The sequence below is a fragment of the Coturnix japonica genome, chromosome 3, assembly GCF_001577835.2.
Source record: "Coturnix japonica isolate 7356 chromosome 3, Coturnix japonica 2.1, whole genome shotgun sequence".
NCBI lineage: Eukaryota > Metazoa > Chordata > Aves > Galliformes > Phasianidae > Coturnix > Coturnix japonica.
In genome coordinates, this window is record NC_029518.1 from 18425839 (window position 1) to 18447265 (window position 21427).

At 38.4% G+C, this 21427-nt stretch overlaps 2 protein-coding genes across 5 annotated transcripts in view; one reads left to right on the forward strand and one right to left on the reverse strand.

Annotated features, from left to right (window-relative positions):
• The window catches only part of KCNK2 (potassium two pore domain channel subfamily K member 2), a 168003-nt gene that overhangs the window by 122138 nt on the left and 24438 nt on the right, over positions 1 to 21427 (reverse strand). For all 3 annotated transcript variants that reach the window (XM_015857335.2, XM_015857337.2, XM_015857334.2), the window contains one exon: positions 21009 to 21150. The gene's annotated coding sequence lies outside the window, so the exon portion shown is untranslated. The remainder of the gene's footprint in view (positions 1 to 21008; positions 21151 to 21427) is intronic.
• The window catches only part of LOC107311089 (spermatogenesis-associated protein 7-like), a 49994-nt gene that overhangs the window by 3983 nt on the left and 24584 nt on the right, over positions 1 to 21427 (forward strand). For both annotated transcript variants that reach the window (XR_004306519.1, XM_015857339.2), the window contains exons 2-4: positions 12503 to 12651; positions 15909 to 16001; positions 19007 to 19054. Coding sequence is in view for 1 of the 2 variants with exons in the window: in XM_015857339.2 (XP_015712825.2) it covers positions 12516 to 12651; positions 15909 to 16001; positions 19007 to 19054 (277 nt within the window). In the remaining variant the exon portion in view is untranslated. The remainder of the gene's footprint in view (positions 1 to 12502; positions 12652 to 15908; positions 16002 to 19006; positions 19055 to 21427) is intronic.

The window sequence follows — 21427 nt, forward strand, 5'->3', positions numbered from 1 at the left end:
ACGGGAGGGAGGTCTGATAAGAGGGGAAAAGAGAGCTGGAGTCAATTGCACCTGTAGGGGAGGTTGCAAGGTTGCAAGGAGGACAGATGTCTTTGGAAGCTGCCTGGATGTGGCCCTGCACATTGCTGGGTGAGCAGGGGTTGGGCCAGATGGACCCCCCCCCCCCCCCCATCCGAAGGTCCCTGCCAACCTCAGCCAGCCTGCAATGCTGTGAAGTAAAAATTAGAGCCATAGAATCACTTAATCATCCCTGAAAGTGAACTGAAAGGCCATCCTAGTTCAACTGTGCTTCAATGAACAGGGACGCTTACAGAAGGTCAGGCTGCTCAGAGCACCAACCAGCTTGATCTTGAGCATCTCCCTGGATGGGGAATCCACCACCTCTGGGCAACTTGTGCCAGTGGCTCACTGCTCTGGTTGTAAAAACAACAGCAGCAAAACAAAACAAAAGACAAAAAAACACAAAAAACTTCCTTACATCCAATCTAAATCTCCCCTCTTTTAGTTTGAAACCATTTCCCCTTGTGCTAACACAATAGACCCTGCTAAAGAATCTGTTCCCTTCACTCTTACAGCCCCCCCTTAGATACTGAAAGGCCACTATCAGGTATCCCCACAGCTTTTTCCTCTCCAAGCTGAACAGACCCAGCTCTCCACCTGTAGGAGAGGTTTTCTGCCTCTCAGATCATTTCTGTGGCCCTCCTCTGGATGAGCTCCATCAGGTCCATGTCTCTCCCGTACTGAGAACCCCACATCTGGAGGCAGTTCCCCCAGTGAGGTCTCACCAGAACAGGGAAGCGCAGCAGAAACACCTCCCTGTACCTTCTGACCGTGCTTATATACTATAGAGCCCTATTCAGAAGTAATGGAGCTCAGGGTCCTCCCTTGCAAAAACTTCCAGGATTGTGTCTAAATTTACTAAGAGCTTTATGGTTTGCTGCTGCAGCTGCTTTATGGTGGAAAAGGTCTCTTAGGGCAAACTTTGATTGCAACTAGCAGGACTCCAGTTGAGAGCTGCCTGTGTCTTAAGAGAGCAACCAGCAGGGAATTACATTTAATACCTCCTCCTTTCAGTTCTGACGTTATTTCAGCAAGTAACAGCAGGGCTCCCCTACTACGCTGTATGATCTCGCTCTGATAACTAATTTCTCCTTGTAACAGGAATGCTTTTGCTTACTCAGTGAAGAAAAAAAAGAAAAAGAAATCATGTGCCTGTAAAGCCTGGTAGTTTGAACAGTGCTGTAATTTCTAACAGTGTTGTTTTGTCCTAGAGCACGCTCTGCTTGGTTTCTGATCTAACACGTGGCTTGTGTCATTAGACTAAAAGAAGGAAAAGCAAATGAAAAGAAAAAAAAATAGCGAGCTTTCCTACTTCACTGTAGACCATTTTGTTTCTGAGGAGAAAAAAGAATCTGAGTATACGTGATGAAGCTAATAGCCTACAGCAAATGCTCGTGCATCTGATCATTTGCAGTCCCACTATGGTGAGATTCATTATAATCAAGTGCACTTTTTTGTACTGCAAGTAGAAAATAGCTATTTCCAGAAAATAGAAGTTTTGATTGCAATGGTCCGGTGCACATTTTGGAGGGTTCATTTTATAAAGTTATCAGTTGTCAAAGCCTTCTTTCCACCCAGCCCTGGTGGAATCTGAAGAATCTAGCTGAATACGTAGCTTCTGAACAAAGAACAGAGGTGTGGCCCATCTGCTGTCACAAATACACATGTATCTACCCTCATGTTTTTTCATACTTAGTGCCTGGTAACAACCATGAGCTCACAGAGGATCAAATTGTGACCTTGTTAAAGTCAGTATCGAAATCATTAAGGACTTCAGGGGGAGTTTGAACAAGCAACATTAGTTTTGATTCTCAATCACCACGTTAAGTGTATTTCCATGTTAGACATTTTAAATGTGTTAATTAGTTTACTTATCCTTCCTTCCCCCCCCCCCCCCCCCCCAAGGAATTTTGTCAGGCATACAAATGGAAAACATCATTTTCCCCCATCTTTCTTAATGAATTTGGGGAGAAAAAGAAATACACAGAGAGGTTTCCTGATTATTTCTTGACTAATTACCTTGAAAAATATTGAGACATTCTAACAAAATAAAGATTGCCCTCTAAATAAACAAAATGGTTACATACTTGAGGTTAGGGGAACAAACTCATTAGCAAAAGAGCTGTTGCTTGTCCAGGAACATGAAGACCTAAGACTTTTTCTGAAAAGCACAATAGGCAAATAAAGTCACAAAGACCTGGCCAACACTAGCATCCTGGTCTGTGAAAATAATGAGAACTCTTAACTCTCTTGCAGCTCTTTATGACTGGTTGTCCCCTTTCTATGTATGAGGTGAATTCCTACAGAAAGTTTTTATGCCTGTCACTCGATAAGGAACCATTATATCATTATTATCACCTTACAGTTTCACCTGTTACTCAAATTTATAACACACAAAACAATCACTAACTACCCAACTTAAAATCATCCTCTCACAAGAACTTACCAGTCTCAGTCTTGGATGAGTTTTTTCCTGTCTTAAGATACCCTTACCTCCACTGCCAACCCTTAAGTGAGATCTAGGAAGGGGTGGATCCTGACTCCACAGGTGCAATCACTCAGGTACATTGCTTGCACCTGAGCTCCCCTGGGTTGGCCCTGCCTTCCCACCAGCTGCTCAATCAGTGCTTCAGGCCATGACAGCATTTCTGCTACAGTGACTACCTTTATTTAATTTAAAACCTGGAAGTTGTTGATTTGGCTTTATTAGTTGAAGTGTTAATGCACACAGCTAAAAAGAAAAACGTGGAAAATCTGCAAGTGTTAATGTAACATTTAAACGAATTCATGGGAGCTACTGAAATAATCACTGATACTACAAACTATTGATAAGACCGACATCTTGTTTCTCATCTTTCTAATTGTTTATAGAAGGCACAAAGTATGTATCAACTATATTAATACGTATCAACTAGACTGAATTCTAGTAATTCACTGTGAAAAATAAGAAGGATTTTTCTTTATTCCGAAGGTAACTTCTGAATGTTAGAAGAAAAAGAACCTAATATGAGAACAAGAATAAATTAATATACATCTATATTTCTTTCAAAAGTCTTTCTCAGGTACCTGAAAGGCTGGATCCTGGTGGCAGAAAGCAGAACTAGGTGGACTGCAGTTGTGATACAAACAGCAAACATTTCTTTGATGTATGTCAGAAGAAGTCACAGAATGCTCAGCTTCTGAACTAGTTTATTTATACTGGCTCTGTCTTTACTACCTCAGTTATGCTTCCTACCTCCTCCTGTGGGTTCTTTGGCATGTAGGAACAGATGCATTGCTGTTCCCACTGTCCTTATGTTAGAGGCTTTGTGACTAGATGTAGCAGAGCTGCTTATTGGCTTTTGGCCACCGAGAGCAGTTTGCCTGCTCTGGAGGAATTTCCAATTTGTTAGCATCCACTGTTTCACCCTCCCTTATCACTTGTTACAGTGTAGAATTAGCCATATTTGCATCCAATCTTGAGTTTGCTCTGACACCTGACATGCATTACTCCCCACTGGTGCTGAAGGTACTGAAGGGAGCTTCCTGGCAGCCCCACCAGTACACAGCGTGCCTCTGAAGAGACATAAAGAAACGTTCTCAGATTTTTCTCCTCCCCTTCAACCATTAATCTGTTATTTCTGTCTGCTGCAGCTGCTACAAGAAAGAGACTGTGTTAACTTTGTGAACTGCTGAAACTCGTAGCTAACTGCTGTGAGCCAGCAGGTTTCAAATGTGAACCGTAGTTCCTTGTGAAGATCTTATGCTCAAGATGAGCACCTTTGACCTACCACATGGCTGATCAGTGGTGATTTACACTCCTGTGAATTTAAAAATGGAGAGCAGTAATAATGGAATAATAATAAATGGTACAATAATTTAATTGAATGAAATTATTATCATCTTCATGTAGTTCATTCATGTAATATTCTAGTTCTAGCAACTGTACTGAATGCACATTCAGTGGGCAATCCATTACACCTGACAGAAAAAGGGAAATAGTAATTCCTCATGAGATGGGAGAAAAAGGCTTTGAAATTTCTTGCATCACTGTCACATCACCTTAGATGTAGAAGTGTGTGCATAAGCAGAGGGAAACCAATTGAGTAGAAGAGAAAGTATCTAAAATTAGGGGGGAAGAGAGAGGTTGAATATACTTTTCTGTACTCTTTTCATGATTTTATTTCTTATTTAAAGTACATTATTATTTTTAAATAAATACAGTTCAGATGTAACCTGTCATTCTCTGGCAGCTAGACACATGGATAACATTAACAGCAAGAATATTGCTGTATGAAATACTGTTAATTGTGAGTGCTTCTTTTTTTTTTTTTTTTTTTTTTTTTTCCCTCTTGGCAGTATTTACAGTTTCAGCCTCTGTAGACAAGAGCTCAACTGGTAAATAAAACATGAAACTCTGGTAGAGCTTGCATTGCTTCTGGGTGGAGGTCAGCAGCCCTCATGCATTCTGCAGCTTTTCCTGGCAAAAGGCATGGTAGATTAGTTATCAGCCCAGCTACACAGACAAAAGATACCAAGTCCAAACATATAATTTTTTTTTCATATTTTGTAGCTACTGAAATAAAAGTATCTAAAATAGGGAAATATTTTGTATTTCTGCCTTGCATATGACAAGAAGTAAATCTAGTTAAATATGTCTGCAACACTGGCTGTAAGTAGATGTCTGGGAAACTATAAGAACAGGGCAAGAGTGCAACGCTTTGCCCTTATACTATCCCTCCATTTTTCCTTTCTCAGCCCTTTGGTGGAAAATGGCCTTTAATCTTTGGCTAACCATTGTGATTGGCACATAAACCTCAAGGTTTTCTAACAAAATCCTCTCACGTTTCAGTGCTTATTTATACTTCAGTTATTTCTTGTGACTTGCTGATTGTTGCTTGAATCTTAGAGATTGAGGCTCATTGTGCGAGTGTACAGTGACAATAATGAAAAGATGGAAGCAAATATCCAAAAGATTATTTACAGGAAAAACTCACCCATATGGAAGCCTTCAGCCTGCTGGGAACCACTGAGGCAATCTCCACCAAGGAGCAATCTACAACAAATGCTGCCTTAGTGGTGGTCAGCCCTTAAATGAGGTCTAGAGGAGATGGAGTCAAGCTCCACCCCTTCCGGGAGCACAGCTAAATTACTCTCACCTGTGCTCCCACAGCTGACCCAACACATGCCTCAGCTGATTAATCAGGGGTTCAGGCTGTGATTACCAGTTTCCCATACAGTGAGGCACCTATCTATGCCTATGATATGCCTGTCTAGAAAAAGACAGCTATTGACCTGAGAAACTTTAAACTGCTAGTTTAACTAGACAAGACAGTTGGGAAGAGAGAAGGTACACAACCTAGTCTTCGATGCTCTATGTTATGCACTAGTTATAAACATATTCTTGAAGTCATTCCCAGGCTGGTAGATAGAGCATTGCTGCAGAGCCAAAACAGCAGTACCCTTCATAGAAATTTGAAGCTCAAGGAAATTTCCACTGCCACAGCACTCTAGCTTCTTTCCAAGGAATAGGGGGAAAGCATATGTTTCCTCACAGAAGGGGCTGAGCATCCTGGCTGAGTGGGATGCATATCTTTATCTGGATGCTGCCACAAACTTGTCAACAGAGAAAGGAATACTTCCATAGGGCATGTCCACAGCAATTCTTGGACACTGGGAAGAGGGAGAAGCCACACTATATTCATCCTGCCAAAGTCAGCCTTCTCCCCACTGAGAAGAAAAAGAATTTTGGAAGGGCCATGGGGGTAGAAGTGATTTTAAATCTTGATTTTTCTAATGAGTCTAAAATAATTTGAATAATGTGCCAGCAGCAGGTTTGTATCCATCAGAAGAGACAACACGGATTTATTTATATCTTGCTTTTACTTGCCTGGGATGGGGCCATATTTCTTGTTGATAAATGAGATCTGAAGTGCTTCATTTACAATATGCTTATTTTTGAAAGTCATAATAGGGTTCCTGCCTTTGTCGAAAGAACTGCTTGATCATTGCCCACTGAAATCCACTGAGCTACCACAGCATGGCTGCGCTCTTGAGAGGTAGCTCGGTTACTTTCCTAGGCAATCAAGCCATTTGTTCTTCTTCACTCAACTAGGGTTTATATATTAATGAACAGACTCCCCATTGGTAAGAAGTTCTCTCATTTGGGTACTGCACTAAGGGCAGGAATTTTCAGATGATCAGCAGCCCATATTACACAGAAAAACCCATTGAGGGTGATTGTCCGTCCTGCAGGGCATGAATATAGTCTAATCATTATCCGAGCAACCCTCAACTATTTAATTTGGATAAAAGGACAGATACAATTATGGTGCTCTTTCTGTTCACTTAAGATTCTTTAAAGTTTCACTAGGAAAATACAAGTTTGTCCTGGATGAGAAGAACTAATTTATACATCTGTAGCTGCCCAGAAAGGACATGCATACACGAGTGAAAATAGCTGAGCTGTTATATAGGCAGCCTTCTAAAATACATTGCTAGTTAAACCATGTTCTGTTCTGTTAATGAAAAGAGATGGAGAATACAGATCAGAATTAGCCACTACAGTTAATTTTTCCACATACTTAGTTTTCTTATTGTCTTCTGTTCTTATTTTTCTGCCTCTACAGGTACCTAAACTATAACATCTCCCTCTTACATCAAAGGGATTTGATAAAGAGCTGCCCTGTTCTTTCTTCCTTTCATCTGTCTCTCCTTGCTTCTCTGTGTGGTGTGTGTGGGTTTTTTCTTTTGTAGCTACAAGTGAATATCACCCAGTGACTGCAAAAGCATTTGAAAAGAAGTCTCCTTGCTCCATGAACAGACTTCAGAGCTAAGAGCACATTGCCAAAATTGGATCACCCCAATCAGTGGGAGTGTGGCCTGGGCACATGTGTATCTTCACAGCAGCTCTGTAGGGTGTCACTTATGTACTTGCAACAGCTGCCTAATTTTCCACAAGTTCTTAATAGCTAAATGTATGGCTTAAGATATCAGATGAGTAAATACCACAAAGTGAAAATGTTCATGTCTTCATGCAGTACAAGTATGATAGGTTTTGGCAAAGGTCATCAAGTTCCACAGGAAGGTCCAAAATTAAGAAATAAATGATATTTGAATGCATATTAGAACCCCTGTGCTGTAGTAAATGAGATGGGAAAAAGGGTTTGAAATCATCAGAATAGTGCCTTCTATTTTTTTTAATACATCAAATTTGGAAGCTTTGTCTTTTAGGTTCCCCAGTCTTTTCCCAGGTCTTTTACATTTTTAATCTATCTATTCCAGAGTAAGTCCAGACAAATCCAGAGCAGGGTTTCCCAGGGGTTCAGGACTCAGTGTGTCCAGCTCCTAAGCTCTCAAAAGTTTAGTTTCCTGCTGCTCTACTGGGAGGCAAAATGTGAGATGTAGCTATCAAGTTCCTGAGATAGAGAGAATGCTATTTTCACCAAGCAGGCAAATGGCAAGTGTTGGAGTTGACATAGTCTCCTACAGAGGCAAGACATATGGTGGAACCTCACTGTGGTCTTCCTGGTACCTAAAGGGAGCCTACAGGAAAGATGAGGAGGGGATCTTTGACTGGGAGTGCTTTAACAGAACACAGGATAACAGCTTTGAACTGAAAGAGAATAGATTTAGGCTAGATATAAAAAAGAAAGTCTTCATGATGAATGTAGTGAGGCCCTGGCACAGCTGCCCAGAGAAACTGTTGTCCCAGCCCTGCAGGTGCTCAAAGCCAAGTTGGATGGGGCCCTGCAAAGGGAGGCTGCCCTCCCCTTGGCAGGGCATTGGGCCTGCATAGGCTTTAAGGTTCCTTCCAACCTAAGCCATTCTATGATTTTATTCTGTGAAATAACATGTATCAAATAATCAGTTCTGAGCACTAAATATAGTGTAAGTATCTCAAACATTTTAGTGTTGTATTCCTATAGATAAAGGACTGTTCTGTTTCACCCAAACATACTCTATCAATAGGAAACACCTGGAAACATTTTCAAACATAAATTCCCATGTTAAATATGCTTTATCAGATCTGTCTCTGTTTGAAAGCTATACTAAACTTTCCACATCACCATCAATGGGAATAGCCTCATGTGTGACTAATCGTTAACCATACTGTAGTATTCACTGATAAATCTTTACATATGAGTATGTGAAACAGGATAGTCTATCAGTAGTGAGTTAGTAAAAGAGACTAGAGTCCAGGCATGTCCAACCTACTGGCTGCATGCAGCCCAGCCCAGCTCACAGTGCAGCTGCTCCTTGCCCCACTCCATCATGGAAGCAGCTCTTCCCACCAAGCAGCCCAGCTGCTCAGAAACAACCAAATTTTGCAACACACAAAGCCCTGCAAACGTAAGATCTGATGCAGCTCAGTAGCTTACAAGAGGCATGTACAAAGCCATAGAATTAAAACCCATTGTCTGCCAGGAATTATTTTTTCACAGTAGTAACTCCTTTGCCAGATACTTTAATCTGTTTCATTGCACATCATTCAGATATTCAAAAAGAGTCCCTCTTACATCTTCAGTGAATGCCACTGGCAATGTCATGTTGTACCTGTGCATTATTACTAGCTAGGATTTAAAGAAGTGTCTGTCTTTTCTGTAACTTGCATATGGTGCTTTTTCTGTTACCCTTTTACGTTTGCTGTGTTTTATATGCAACAGAAACAATTCCCAGTGTAGCATTTTAGTATCTATATGTCTGCTGTGAAAAACATCTATTTTTTCTTTCACACAGTTTACAGTCTGTGTCTTCTGATAAAGAATTGCACACTGATGTGGTATAGCAAAATATCCTCCATACTGATTGAATCGTTTTATTACAGTCCAATAAAATTAAAGCCATTTGGCACAGATATAAGGTACTGCTACAGTGTTTGGGTAGGAAGACAGGTTCAAGTATTACAGAAACACAGGCAATACAAAGAAACTGAAGAGACTGCACTGACAAGAAACACATCATTAAATAAAAAATGAGCCTTTGATAGATCCGGGACTTGTTCTCTTACCTAAAGACTGTAAAGATTTGGACTTCATCTACAAATGGATGGCTAACTACTGAGTATTCATAACAGATTCCCTAGTGTGACTTACACAGATCTAACAGAGATAAGCATACATTATGGCAGATTTAGGAAACCTTCCTTTCAGAAATGATCCCCAAATACAGCAACTTCTGTTACTGTGCTTGAGCATAGGCAAAAATAAGGCAGAATCTCTGTGCTCTCCAATTGCTACAGCTGAAATGAAAAGGTTGACAAAAATAATCATTCTTTCAAAGTCTATATAAATTAGTTTTTCCATACTAAGAAAAGACAAAATTAATAAAACATGTATAGTTAATGAATTATTTTAGCAATAGTACTGAAGTATTGTTTTACAGTGAGTGTATAAAGTCAACAAGCTTGTGTTAAGGGGCATTGTCAAACTACTGCCTTGAAGGGTCTACCTTTCAGATTTAGTAGCGTGCATCAGACACCTCCATTGTTCCACTGTCAGATTCTTTACCATGAAAAAGGGTGTAGTCTGATCTAGAAGTTAACTGGTATATTGCAAATGGTATCACCTTGGTTAGGCTCTGGCTCTGTGTTTGGTACTGGATCACCACAATGGGCTGTAATAACTGGAATGCAATAGGAATCCATCTGTATCATTGGTTTTTGAGAGTCTCTCTTGACAAAATCATTTCTTTTCTGTTAGGTCTTCTACATGGAAATGCACCATTACTGGAAGCTTTTAGGTATCCATAAGTAAAAAATGGTTACAGCTTCCGAAACTGAAGTGTTTCTTCTCATGAGAAAGAAAATACTGTAAATTAGATATTTAGATAAAAATGAAAATAGAAGTCCTGAGGTCTAGGCACTGACCTGGTACTCAGGAAATTGGGTATCATTTTTCTGCCAGTAAATCTCTTCATCTTTTTACAACGAGAAAATGAATTATTCTTTTTCAGCCTATAAAATTAAGATAATACTTTCTCTTTTTTTCTCCCCCACTTGCTGTTCATCTGGTTTACAAATTTTAGCTGTAAACTCACTGGGTATGAATGACTATTTCTGCAAAGCCTGGGACAGTGAGCAGAACCAGAGGAAGTCACCAGAATCCAAACAACAGCAGCAACACTACTTGGTGCATTACCTATTGTAAATGTACACAAAGTTGACTAAATGCTTAAAAGCCTGCCCCTCTTGTGTTCTGTCCTAACAATTGGTCGGTTACACCACATTACAAATAGTGTATCTATACTAATCAAATATATTTGTGCCAAGCAGTTAAATTTCTGATATACTGATGTTCCATTTTTTATCTAGTGTTCACTCGGAGCAGTTTCCCACTGAAATGGTAGTGAAGAAATTGTTAGGCAAAGATGGTAGGACTGGACACGAGCAGATATTAAATTTCCCTTTGTTCTAAAGTACCTTATGGTTGTCCTTCTATCTGCCATGCCTTTCACAGATGTCTGACATGAAAAGAAAAAGAGCTTAGAAGCAAAGGTTTAGAAGAGATAAATCACATTTCAAAAGAAATTAAAGAACTGAAATCATTTTGAGTAATTTACAGCGAGATTAAACTAAACTAATTTGCTTAATTCTCAAGCCAGTACGTGTGAAGGTATGATTAAGTTCACTGGTTTTAAAAATTGAATTAAAATGCTGAAGAAATGTATCTTTTTTTCTTTTTCTTTCTTTTTTTTTTTTTAAGTTTCAAATGTTTTGATCTGTTCCCTTGGATTTGAGAGAGGTAACTTCCTTTGCCCATATCCTGTTGTGACTATAGATGGATGTTTTCAAAAGATTAAAAAAAAAAGAGTGCTGACCTTTTGATGATTCTATTAACTTAGGGACACATGACAATTAGAAATATGAGCACAGAGGAAAAGCAATAACATTTACTCAGATAACCCCCATTTATTTCATACAATGTTTATTTTAAGCCAGTGATCTAAGGTGACAGAATTTGATCCCCCCCCCCAAAAAAAAAGGCTGGCTCACAGATTCTTCTATGGGAGCACAGTTAATGATACTCATGGCCACCTGCATCTGTATCTCTTGAAGAAGGTTATTCCAGACAATGGATTTTGCCAAAAACTGAGCTTCCAATGGTGAGCTGAGATGAGAGTTGACACTGAAATGTGTGGGTGAGAGCACAAGTGAAGGTACCCTTATTTAGGAGTGAGATGTTCGTGGTCTCTCCCTCAAATTACAATGCTGTCTTGAGACCAAAGGAAGAAATGCATTGATTTTTCTTGTTCTGATGGCCTCTAGCCTGTCCTTTGACATTTGGGATCATCTCTAAGGAGATGTTTCCTTTACAGCTCACAAATCAGGCAAATGCAGGTTCTCCATTCAGCTACTTCCACTGGTAGGCAACTTTGTGGAGTTCTTTGCCAGCTGGCTCATCTGCTTAAGGAGCATAGACTTAAAGCATCTGAATATATCTGGAGGAGATTGTGCCTGCATGTTGCATTAGTGGCTGCCTTATTTCAGGTTAACAAGAAACAGGTTGAAACTAAACAAAAATAAGTTTTTAAATCGGAGAACATCTATTTCAACTGTAATTAAAATTTTACTGGATAATTATAATTAAAATCATTACTAGAATTTCTGCACATAGACAAATCCTAAATCATTTCACTAAGATAAAGTTAAATATGAGGACTTAAGTTTAGTCGCTGTGATCAGACTTGAAAATTAAGGTACTGAATTTCCCTTGATTTCAGTGGGAGTTAGGGATTGCTTTTGGTACTGAAAGCTGGATTTCCTATGAACCTGTGACTGTCTGGCTCCTGTGAATCTAAGGGACTTTTGAAACAGAGGTTTGGCCCCATCATTTCTCAAGGCATACATTAAATTTACACTGTAATTCAACTGAGATGAGTTCATCTGCCAGCATTGGGACATACTTCCATAAAATTGATGGGATTCAGTGAGTGAGTAATTTGTGTACTTGCAGCTTGCCCTTTATTTCTGTGTGTGTGTTTGGGGAGTGTGGGGGGGGGGCTTGTGTGCTTTGCTGTCTTGGGTCTGACTTTTCTAGGTGCCACTTTTGTGCTGTGTTACCCTATACTATTTTGTAGCATATCTTCAGAAAAACTTCTTACGTTGTGCTTTTGTCTCCGCTTTTTCCCTCGGGCACAAGCAGCACAGTAGCATCCTGATCTGCTCCTTCTTTTGCTCAGATTTATGTTTAGGAAAGACAATGTTTCTTATTGCAAAATATGTGACATTTGTGCAATGCCATGGTTCATTTTTGTGGCCTGCAGAAAATTGCCATGTAGATGCTGTTGTAACAGAGAATATTTACTCAGCATATCTGGTCAAGAAGGTCATACTACTTGATAGGAATTAAAACAAAATTAATCTGGCAGGGAAAGTCAACTCAAATGTTCCAGCCAATTTGTACCTGCCTTAGCTGTAGCAAAGAATTCTGTCCACAAGGTGACTCTTCTGTAATTCCCACAGGGTCTGCCAGTAGATGATCATACTACTAACTGCTTACTTCAGATGTAACCAATACACTGTCCTTTCCTATCAAGAATCCAAGGTTATCACAGTGTCTACATACTCGATGATGGAGCCTTTCAGAGGACACTTGAGTCTCAAAAGTAGCCGTGAGTATTCAATTTGTTGTTTGAAAGGTGTCTAACTGCTGCAATTTTGGAATAAGAGTTTGGAATAATGAGATTTTTAAAGATAAAATCTTATTATAGAACCAACTGTGTTGGAAGAAAAGTGCTTCCAACACTTGTTGTGACAAAAGTCCCATCATCTGCATTCAGGTGAGCAACTTTTGTGTTCAGGATCTTTGCCAAGACTCACTAGAAATTTCCCCAGCTGCCTGACGCTTCTCAGAAGTGGTGTTCTGCTGTACCTTGTCAAGATCCATATGATTTCAGATCTTATCTAGATGCTGGCACACTGCTCACCCCTATTTTTGTCCTTTGTCTCTCCTTTGATAAAGCCCAGCTGCAGACAGAGCCACGCCATCATAAACCTAGAGGGTGCTGAATTTGAGGCACCATCTTTTGCCTCCACTTCTGCAGTGTCATATCAGTTTCTCAAATAAACACAGCAACGAGGCAATCCCCCTCCCCTCCACATTTAGGCTCTAAATACAGAATCAGGCAAGAGGCAGATACAAACAAACGCAGGACCACAACAGTGAAACTATGTCTTTTGGTACTGGACAGCTCTTCCCTTGCAATGCTACAGGATACTTCTGTCAGTTTACAAAAGCAAAATGATGCAGAGATGTCTAAAAGAAATGCTTCACTTAGAATTTAGTATTTTCAAAACTTTTCCAAGGTTTTTAAGGTGTGGCTTTAATTATCACTGTTTTTCTTTTTTTATTTTACTTGCATGCAACTTAGTCTCCAGCTAATGAGACTTGTAGCATAACAGCGCTGCAGTTACATTAGCCTTTTAAGGAATGAAACAGTTCATTCCTTAATGAAGAGAAAAGACATAAAGTACATGTTCTTGAGAACATGTTTTTTCTCCAATAAAAATCAAAACGTAGATGCTTCCAGACAGCAGACTGGTGAGAAGCAAAGTCACCTCTTGAGTTTTTCAAAAGCATTTTTTGATTTTCAGCTGCATAGAAGGGACATGTTTTATCACTGTCATTGTGTATCAGTCAAACTTTAATACTGCTACAAGTGGATTTATGGTATGACATTATACCTCTGGACATGATATATTCTTCAGACATGATTTGCAGAAGTAATCTGTTGCAGTTCAATCAGTACAACCTAAGTCAATTAGTCATCATACAACTACATATTCAGGACTACAATAAATTACTAGGGAAGTCATTAAAAAGTAGGAAATAAAAAGAGTCAGTGTTGAGAGACTTATCACTGTTCTTTGTATCTCATTCTTAGATTTGTGATTCCTGGAAATCTTTCCTCATGGAGAAGCAAGATGCAAATGTCTTTCAGATACAGTAGTGCTCAGTTAAAGGGAGAAGTTGAAACTCCTGAAAGCTTGGATATAGCAGCTTGCTAATGGTTGCATGTGGATCAGTTCCATCATTCGCAACAGTAAATACGGAAATTTGATTCTGTTCAAACATAGGCTTGACGTATTTTCCTCATGCAGACATCAGCACAGCCTCATAAAAGGTTACTAAAATTCTTGGAGCAATTCTATTTAACATTTCCCTCAAATTAAAGTTATTCAAAGATGTAAAAGAAAACAAAAGAAAAAGAATCTGTTTACAAGTTTGAATTTTCCAGTGAGCTCATATAAAAGCACCATTTCTAGGAGGTTAGGGGTATTTTGATGAGAACAAATTTTATTGTGCTTATCCTTAAAACATGTCCTTCGAGATACAGATGTGCTTTTTATGTCCTCTTTTCATAGGAGAAATTGAGACACAAGAAGACAAAGTGATTTGCCAAAGATCAACAGAATGTCTCTGGCAAATAAAAGAACTTGCTTTTCTTTTTTTCTTACATAGGAATAACCACAATACCACTTATTGCACAATGCTAGTAATTGTCTGGACCCAAGATAGAGTTAGATTATATGAAAGACAAAAAATTAGATTAAACTACTAGTGCCTTGTACATCTTCAGCATCTTAAATTTGGAGCTGTAATTTATTTTGAGAAGAATGTTCTTTTATAAATGGATTTTCCATCCCTTTTTAATCCTTGGATATTGTTTGGATCACCACACAGTTCTTCTGTCATGCTGTCTTTTTCACTGCAGATATTGAATCCAGGCTGTCACTGCCAATCAGGGAATTATTTGGGATGTTTCCCAAAATATTACTTTCTTTTCCTTAGTGGCAAGAGCCTCTCATTTCTATGATTTAGGATATTGGCATTTCTTGAGCTCAGCAGAGCTGTCTCGCTTCACACCAGCTAGAAATGTTTCTGGTTATTACTGAGGAGTTTGTTCCAGATGCTTTTGCCAGCAGGAGGCTGCAGCACCTTTGGTAAAATTCATGTACAAATTATGCTTTTGAAGTATTGGAAAGTGAAGAACTATTGCTATCAAGCACATAAAAGCTTTGAAACAGAACATTACTTACTTTAACAATTTGATTTCTTTAGTCTGATAGTATTATCATGCCCCTAGTTGGAAATATTGTGAGCTTTATATTTTTCTGCTTTGAATATCAAATCCCATTGCAATACTTGTATTAATCATGCTGAATTCCATTGGAACAAAGATATAAATGTGATTTGGTCATCATTTTCCACCAAGTTGTCCATTGTTCATAGCAAACATGGAGTCACTGTTTCTCTTTGTGTCACGGCACTGCATGTGTCATGGTATAAGCATTCAGGCTGCATGCACATGGTCAATGAACAACCTGAACAGAAGCTTCTGGGGTGAAAGTGGCATCACCTTTCTGTGCCTGGTTGTGGTGTGATCTGAGGGTGCAGCTGAACAGGCTACTGAAAGCTGGGCTCCATCCCAGTCCCTCGTCAGAGTACATTACTAAATAAAGCACACATAAGGCGTTAGGTGTCCGGTCCTGCTCTATGTTCTGATGCTTGTCCAAAAGATGACACAATAAATTGAAGGTAGCCAAACTCACTGGCTGTGAAAAACTGTTTGTAGTGCTGTCTCGCTTGGTAGGGAAAGTGATTTAGGCAAGTAAATGCAACACAGCAAGAAAGTAGGCAAATCTAGGATGGAAAAATTGAATTCCAGACTCTCAGCAAAAATCACCTCTTTTATTTTTTATGTTATATTTTGTGTTACCCTTCCTTCCTGAAAGGAATTAAAGAATATTGACTTGATCTTGTTCCAATCAAAAGGTGATAAAATATTTTTAAAGCTATTAACACTTAAAAACAATTTAAAAGACATTTCTTGCCCCATCAGATGAACTAAAACTTCTGCTTTTGCAGTTTTTTCTCCTGGATCTTCCTGCAAGCTCTCCAATCAGTACATCATTCAAGATCACATGGCTGCTCATTACAAGAAACTGATGGATGCCAAAGGTATGTTCACTCTTCAGTGATGATGCCATCCATGCAGTTGAAAGATGAAATCACATTACAGGGTATATTGATTGCCCTTGACTTTTTACTGCCTGATGAGTTTCTTCCCCTTTCTTTGTTCACTCTCACCTTCATTAACTCAAGAAGTGTAACAGAATTTAAAGCTGAAACAACAGAGCATGCTGTAAAAGAGGAAATACATAGACCACTTGATTGGACTGTTACCTTGCTTTAGGAGAAGCAATCCCAGCTGTTGAGTGGTGTGAAGTATACAGAGTCAAACCATTTATAAAATGGAAAGTTAATTTCAGCAGGAAAAAGAGGGGAAAATTATTTAATTCTCTCTGTGTATATTAATAGTGGCTTCTCTTTAGATGTATATGTCAGTTGAAATAATGGGAAAGATAAAATGAGATCTCAAGCAGGTAGTTGATTGAGAGACCCCCCATGGAAGAATAACAGAGGTTACTGCTTTAGAGGTTTAGAAAGCTAAAGCATCGGTCCTGAAAAACTAGCTTACATTCATAATTGAGAGAGCTTTTCAGACATCCTCTCTTCTGAAAATAGCTTCAAGCTTTAAGTAGAACTTGGAATGCAAAAAATGTCCTCTCTTGGTTGTCTGGAACTGTGTAAAGTTCCCGGTGCTTCAAGTGCAGATGAAAACAATTGAAGTGAGAGGTTGTATCTGTAGTTAGGTTACTGCAAGACTTCAGTCTTTGGACTCCCAGCCATTTCAACTGAACAATTCACTTAAAAACACACAGTGAGCTTTGCAGAAACGTATAGCTGTGGAACATTAGATCAGACTGCTGCTGCTACTATTTCTGCCAAGAGTCTAGTCATTTTCAGCAATTTAGACTAAGTAGCACAAATCCAGTCAACTATTTTATCACTGTATCAGAATCAACGTTTAGAAGTTGCAGTACCTTCACCTTGGTACAGTTTGTGACCTTACCACTCATATCATGGTTTGGAGGTTGGTTTGCTGCTGCATGCTCTTGTTCTTCAGTGACTTTTACTCTTGTTTGGCTAACATCACAGAAACAGTGAACTCTAAGGAATGCAAAACTCAAGTCCTGGTACATTTCTCATAAACATAAAGAAGAATTAAGATAAACAAAAATAAAAATTAAGAAAAGCAAAGATTGTCATGTATAATTGAAATTTGTTTCATTCTCAAATGATGTAGCCTAAAACAAGAGTGAAGATTGAAAAATAGAAGAAGGAAAGAACTCAAAGATGTTTTTTCAGTTGTTTTGTCTATTACGTTCTTCAAGCTCAAAAGAAAATACACAGAAGATATTCTTGGCATAAAAGAAGCCAAGTGCTTTGTTCCAAAACAGATTTCAGTTGGATTTGTGGTTTCTTTTTTTTTGTTTATGGTTTTGGTTGTTTTTGGGGAGTTTTTTGCAGGTCAGTCTTGCACGTCTCTAGCACAGTCCAGTTAAGCTGGTAAGGTCTTCTCAACATAGATGCCAATCAAAATTTCTAGTGGCTAGAATTTCCAATTCTTATGTTTCACCATCTGAAATTATAGTTCTCAAAAGTTAGCTTTATTTTATTTTATTTTATTTTATTTTAGCTAGAGAAGGAACCTCTAATATTAAAAAAAAAAAAACAAAAAAAAAAAACATTTTCCTTGTTACAATGCTTCATTGTTCCAGTCAGGTTCTCTTTGCAGAAGTTGAACTTTCATAGATATTAAGAACTGTAATTCTGCAAGGAGATCAAGGTCTGTACATACCTTGATGCACTGAAGCGCTGAGTTGTTACTTGTTCTGTGTAGCAGATGACAGGGTTTCATGCCCCTGCAAAATTTAGGGCTGCGTAAAGGCCTTCTCTAGTACCCATTTAAATACTCACTTATTTTTATTTTTTTTCCCAAAGTAGATCTGCTTTTTGAATACAGTCTATTCGGCCTCATTCCATTCAGTAGCTAGTCCTGCATGTCTGAAACACTGTTTGGAGCGCTTGTGCAAGTTCTGATTTGCTGTGACAAGTAGCAGTAATCACTGAAGTGTTTTGGACAAAAACAGAGTCAGTGTCCTTCAAATGGCAACTGGAGTATTGCACTCCTGAGTGATTACTTCTTTCTCCACAGTCAAAAATAGTTTTTCTCCAGACACTGCAGTTATCTCTAGGTATAGGCAATGAGACATACAGTTTCATTTGTATTCATACCATCTCCTGTACGGACACATGACTTACTAAAGAGTATGCACCAGTACAGTGACATGGCTTTGTTCCTTGAAAGTCACTTGATCTCACCACTTGCAAAGAAAAATCAAATGACCAAATAACAAAAAATACAGTGTACAAAAATGGCTCTGTAATCACATAATCAAATATCTTTGACTGATACACAAATGATCAATAACTGATGCCCTTTGGTCTAGGAATAACCTGAATCTCCTTGTTATACCATCACTTGGTAGTTTCTGATGACTGATAGCAGCCATACTGCTTATTCCTGAATTTCTTTATGGCTAACAACTGATGTTGAATCAAGATGTACACAGATTTTTTTGCATTTGTAAACTAAAAAGAACATTAAGAACAGCAAGAACATTGCTGCACTGATTCTTATTTCTGAACCAAAGTAAACATGGGCTACAGCCACAAAATTCAGACACAGGTTTAATACTGAATCAGCAACAGCACTTCTGAAGCACTTTCATTCAATTCAGATGAAGACAAGGAGTCAAATCCTCACTTGGTTTAATATAGCGTAACTCAACTGATTTGATTATATTTCAGCTATGCCAGGTTTTGAAAGCCCACTGTTGGGCAAGATAATTGCAGGAAACAGGAAGAAAACAGTATAAATGACTAGGGAAAAAAAATAGGATATGATGACTTGCAGACCTGCTAATATGCATACCAGTACCACATTTCCATGAGGAATTCAGCACCTTTATATCACCAGTTTCATCTATATCCCTTTTTTGTAAGATTATTTGGAATATTCGTGTTTCAATGGTCTGAACCTTCTTTTGTTAATACAGCTGCTGTTGATTCATCTGCACCAAAGAGTTTGCATTCCAGTGTTAAATGTGAGTATAGTTTTGTTTTCAAAATAGGTCTGGTTTCATTTGTTTGGTTTGTAAATACTTGTCTTTTTTATGATGAGAAGGCATGCCTTAAAAATGCATCATTCCAAGTACAGTTAAGATAATAATAAACATCAGAATCATAGGATGGCTTGTGTTGGAAGGAACCTTAAAGATCATCTAGTTCCAGCCCCTCAAGTATCTAAGTATCTCACCTAATATCTAAAATAGTAGCTGTATCCAGATGTTGGTTCATGTTTGCATGCTTGCATTCTAATTTGCAAAGTGTAAGAATCTTTGGTGTACATTACATGTGGTTGCTTAAAGCATGTCATTTTAGTTTTCCAGTCTCAGTTCAAACCACTGTCCTGTTGAACTCCTTTGCTCTCATACAGTGTATTTTCTATTTCCTTAACTGCTTTGTGTACCTCTCGGCATGAGGCATACCATCGTTAAAACAGGTTTTGAGAAATAAAAGTTTTATAGTTAAGACAACGTTGCATTGCATCTTAACGCCACCTCTTGGCTGAAACCTGCAGTACCCAACATTTAGGCAGAGTCTCTGATAGCCTTCATTTTTGGGAGGAAGGAAAGATGGTAGAAAAGCAATACATTCATCCCTTTCCCTGAAAACAGAGAGATCACTATGGAATGTGTTCAGATTTCTTCATTCACCCGGTTTTAAGGCCTATCCTGTTTCTTTGATGAAAAATTATATATATGGGACCACGCAACATTTCTGCACAGAAAACCCACAATTTAAAATCAAATCTTTAAAGCAAGAAAAGTGAAAGTAGCTGCTTTTTAAGAATGCATGCACAGTGGATATCAATTTTCAGAGATCTGCAGTAGGTTATCACTCTTACTGGGGTATAACACATGTAATGCAGTTGAAAGCAAAGATAGCTCAAAGACAACACTTAGATGCAATTGTTTAAGCAAGATACACGTCACCCAAGAAGGAAAAGACAGCTCTTCCCTTTAAAGATTCAGAAAAAATGGGTCATAAAAGATCCTCAGTGAAGAAAAGCAAGAGAATAAGTCCAGAATTATATCACATAATGATAATTTTTTTAATTTTTTTTTTTTTTTGCTTGCTTTTTAAAACTTCATGTTTGATATCACATTAGCTTTTCCTCAGTACTGGCTTTCACATAAGCATTTTAAACTTAGTATTTTTGACTGATTTTAACATTTTAAAAGGAGGTGATCCTCTCACAGAAACTCATTTATTGGAGAAGATCAAGAGGACATTATTTATGTTCCTTATAATAGCTACTTATTGTTTCACTTACACAGATAATCAGAAATGTACTGTTGTCTGTGGTTTCTGTTAATTTAAAAGCTCGCATGAGTACAAGGCTCTTGCACATCGAAGCCATAACATGAGGAAGTGAGGATTCAGCATCATTTGTATCCTTTATATAGCAGTACTCTGCTAAGGAAAGTCGACTCTTGTCGTTTAACATTTATCTTCACAAAAGGATAAGTTAGCTCCAGAAATAGCCATCTTGGCAAAAGAAATTTTGTCCCTGAAAAACCCAAAATTTAGAAGTCACAGTGAATAGATAAGAACTTATGTCTTCTGAAGTGTTAAACACAATAGAAGCACAATGGAGGTACAGCCACTAGTAATGGGGTTAATGTGCAATCATTTGTGCAGTACAAAATGACTTTGTGTCCACAAATATAGGCTTCTGTTTATCATTTGCATATTAAAAGACACAAAATAAATGAAGGCTGTTTTGCCAGCCTGCTAAAATAACATGAGGACAAAACTAATTTTCTGCTTAGTTGAAGATTGCGCATTTTCTTCTTTTCATGTAGAATTCCCTCTCACAGCATTTCTACTTTTGTTATTACTAGTTGCTGTTTACAACCTTTTAAGACCTTGAAGTTTATCAGAATGCACAGTAGTTTTGACAAACACACGTTCTGATGAGATATAGTATCTTACCTGTTCTCAATCCATACACTTGTGTAGATATAGACTTGTTTTCCAAATATACAATCTGTGTTGCACAGCAAGCACTTAGTTCTCCGGTCAGCTGCAAGAAGAAAACCCAGGTCACTTGGTAATAGTGCAGATGTACGTAGACCTGTTAAAACAAAGACAAAGCCTCAAACACTTGCAGAGATTAATCCTGAAAAGACTGAACAAAATACTGTGTATAGTGCTTTGTTTCATTTTAGAAATAAATACACTGCAGATAAAAGACTAAATAAAATGTAAATATTTTAAGTAAAACACTTTTTGGCGGTATGAAAATGATCCATTTTTCAAGCTGCCTGTACTGTTGTTCTGTAGGTTAAGAACTGCATGGGTGAACTGGAAATGTGCAATGTGTAGGGCTTCCTCTTGAATGCCTTCAGGTG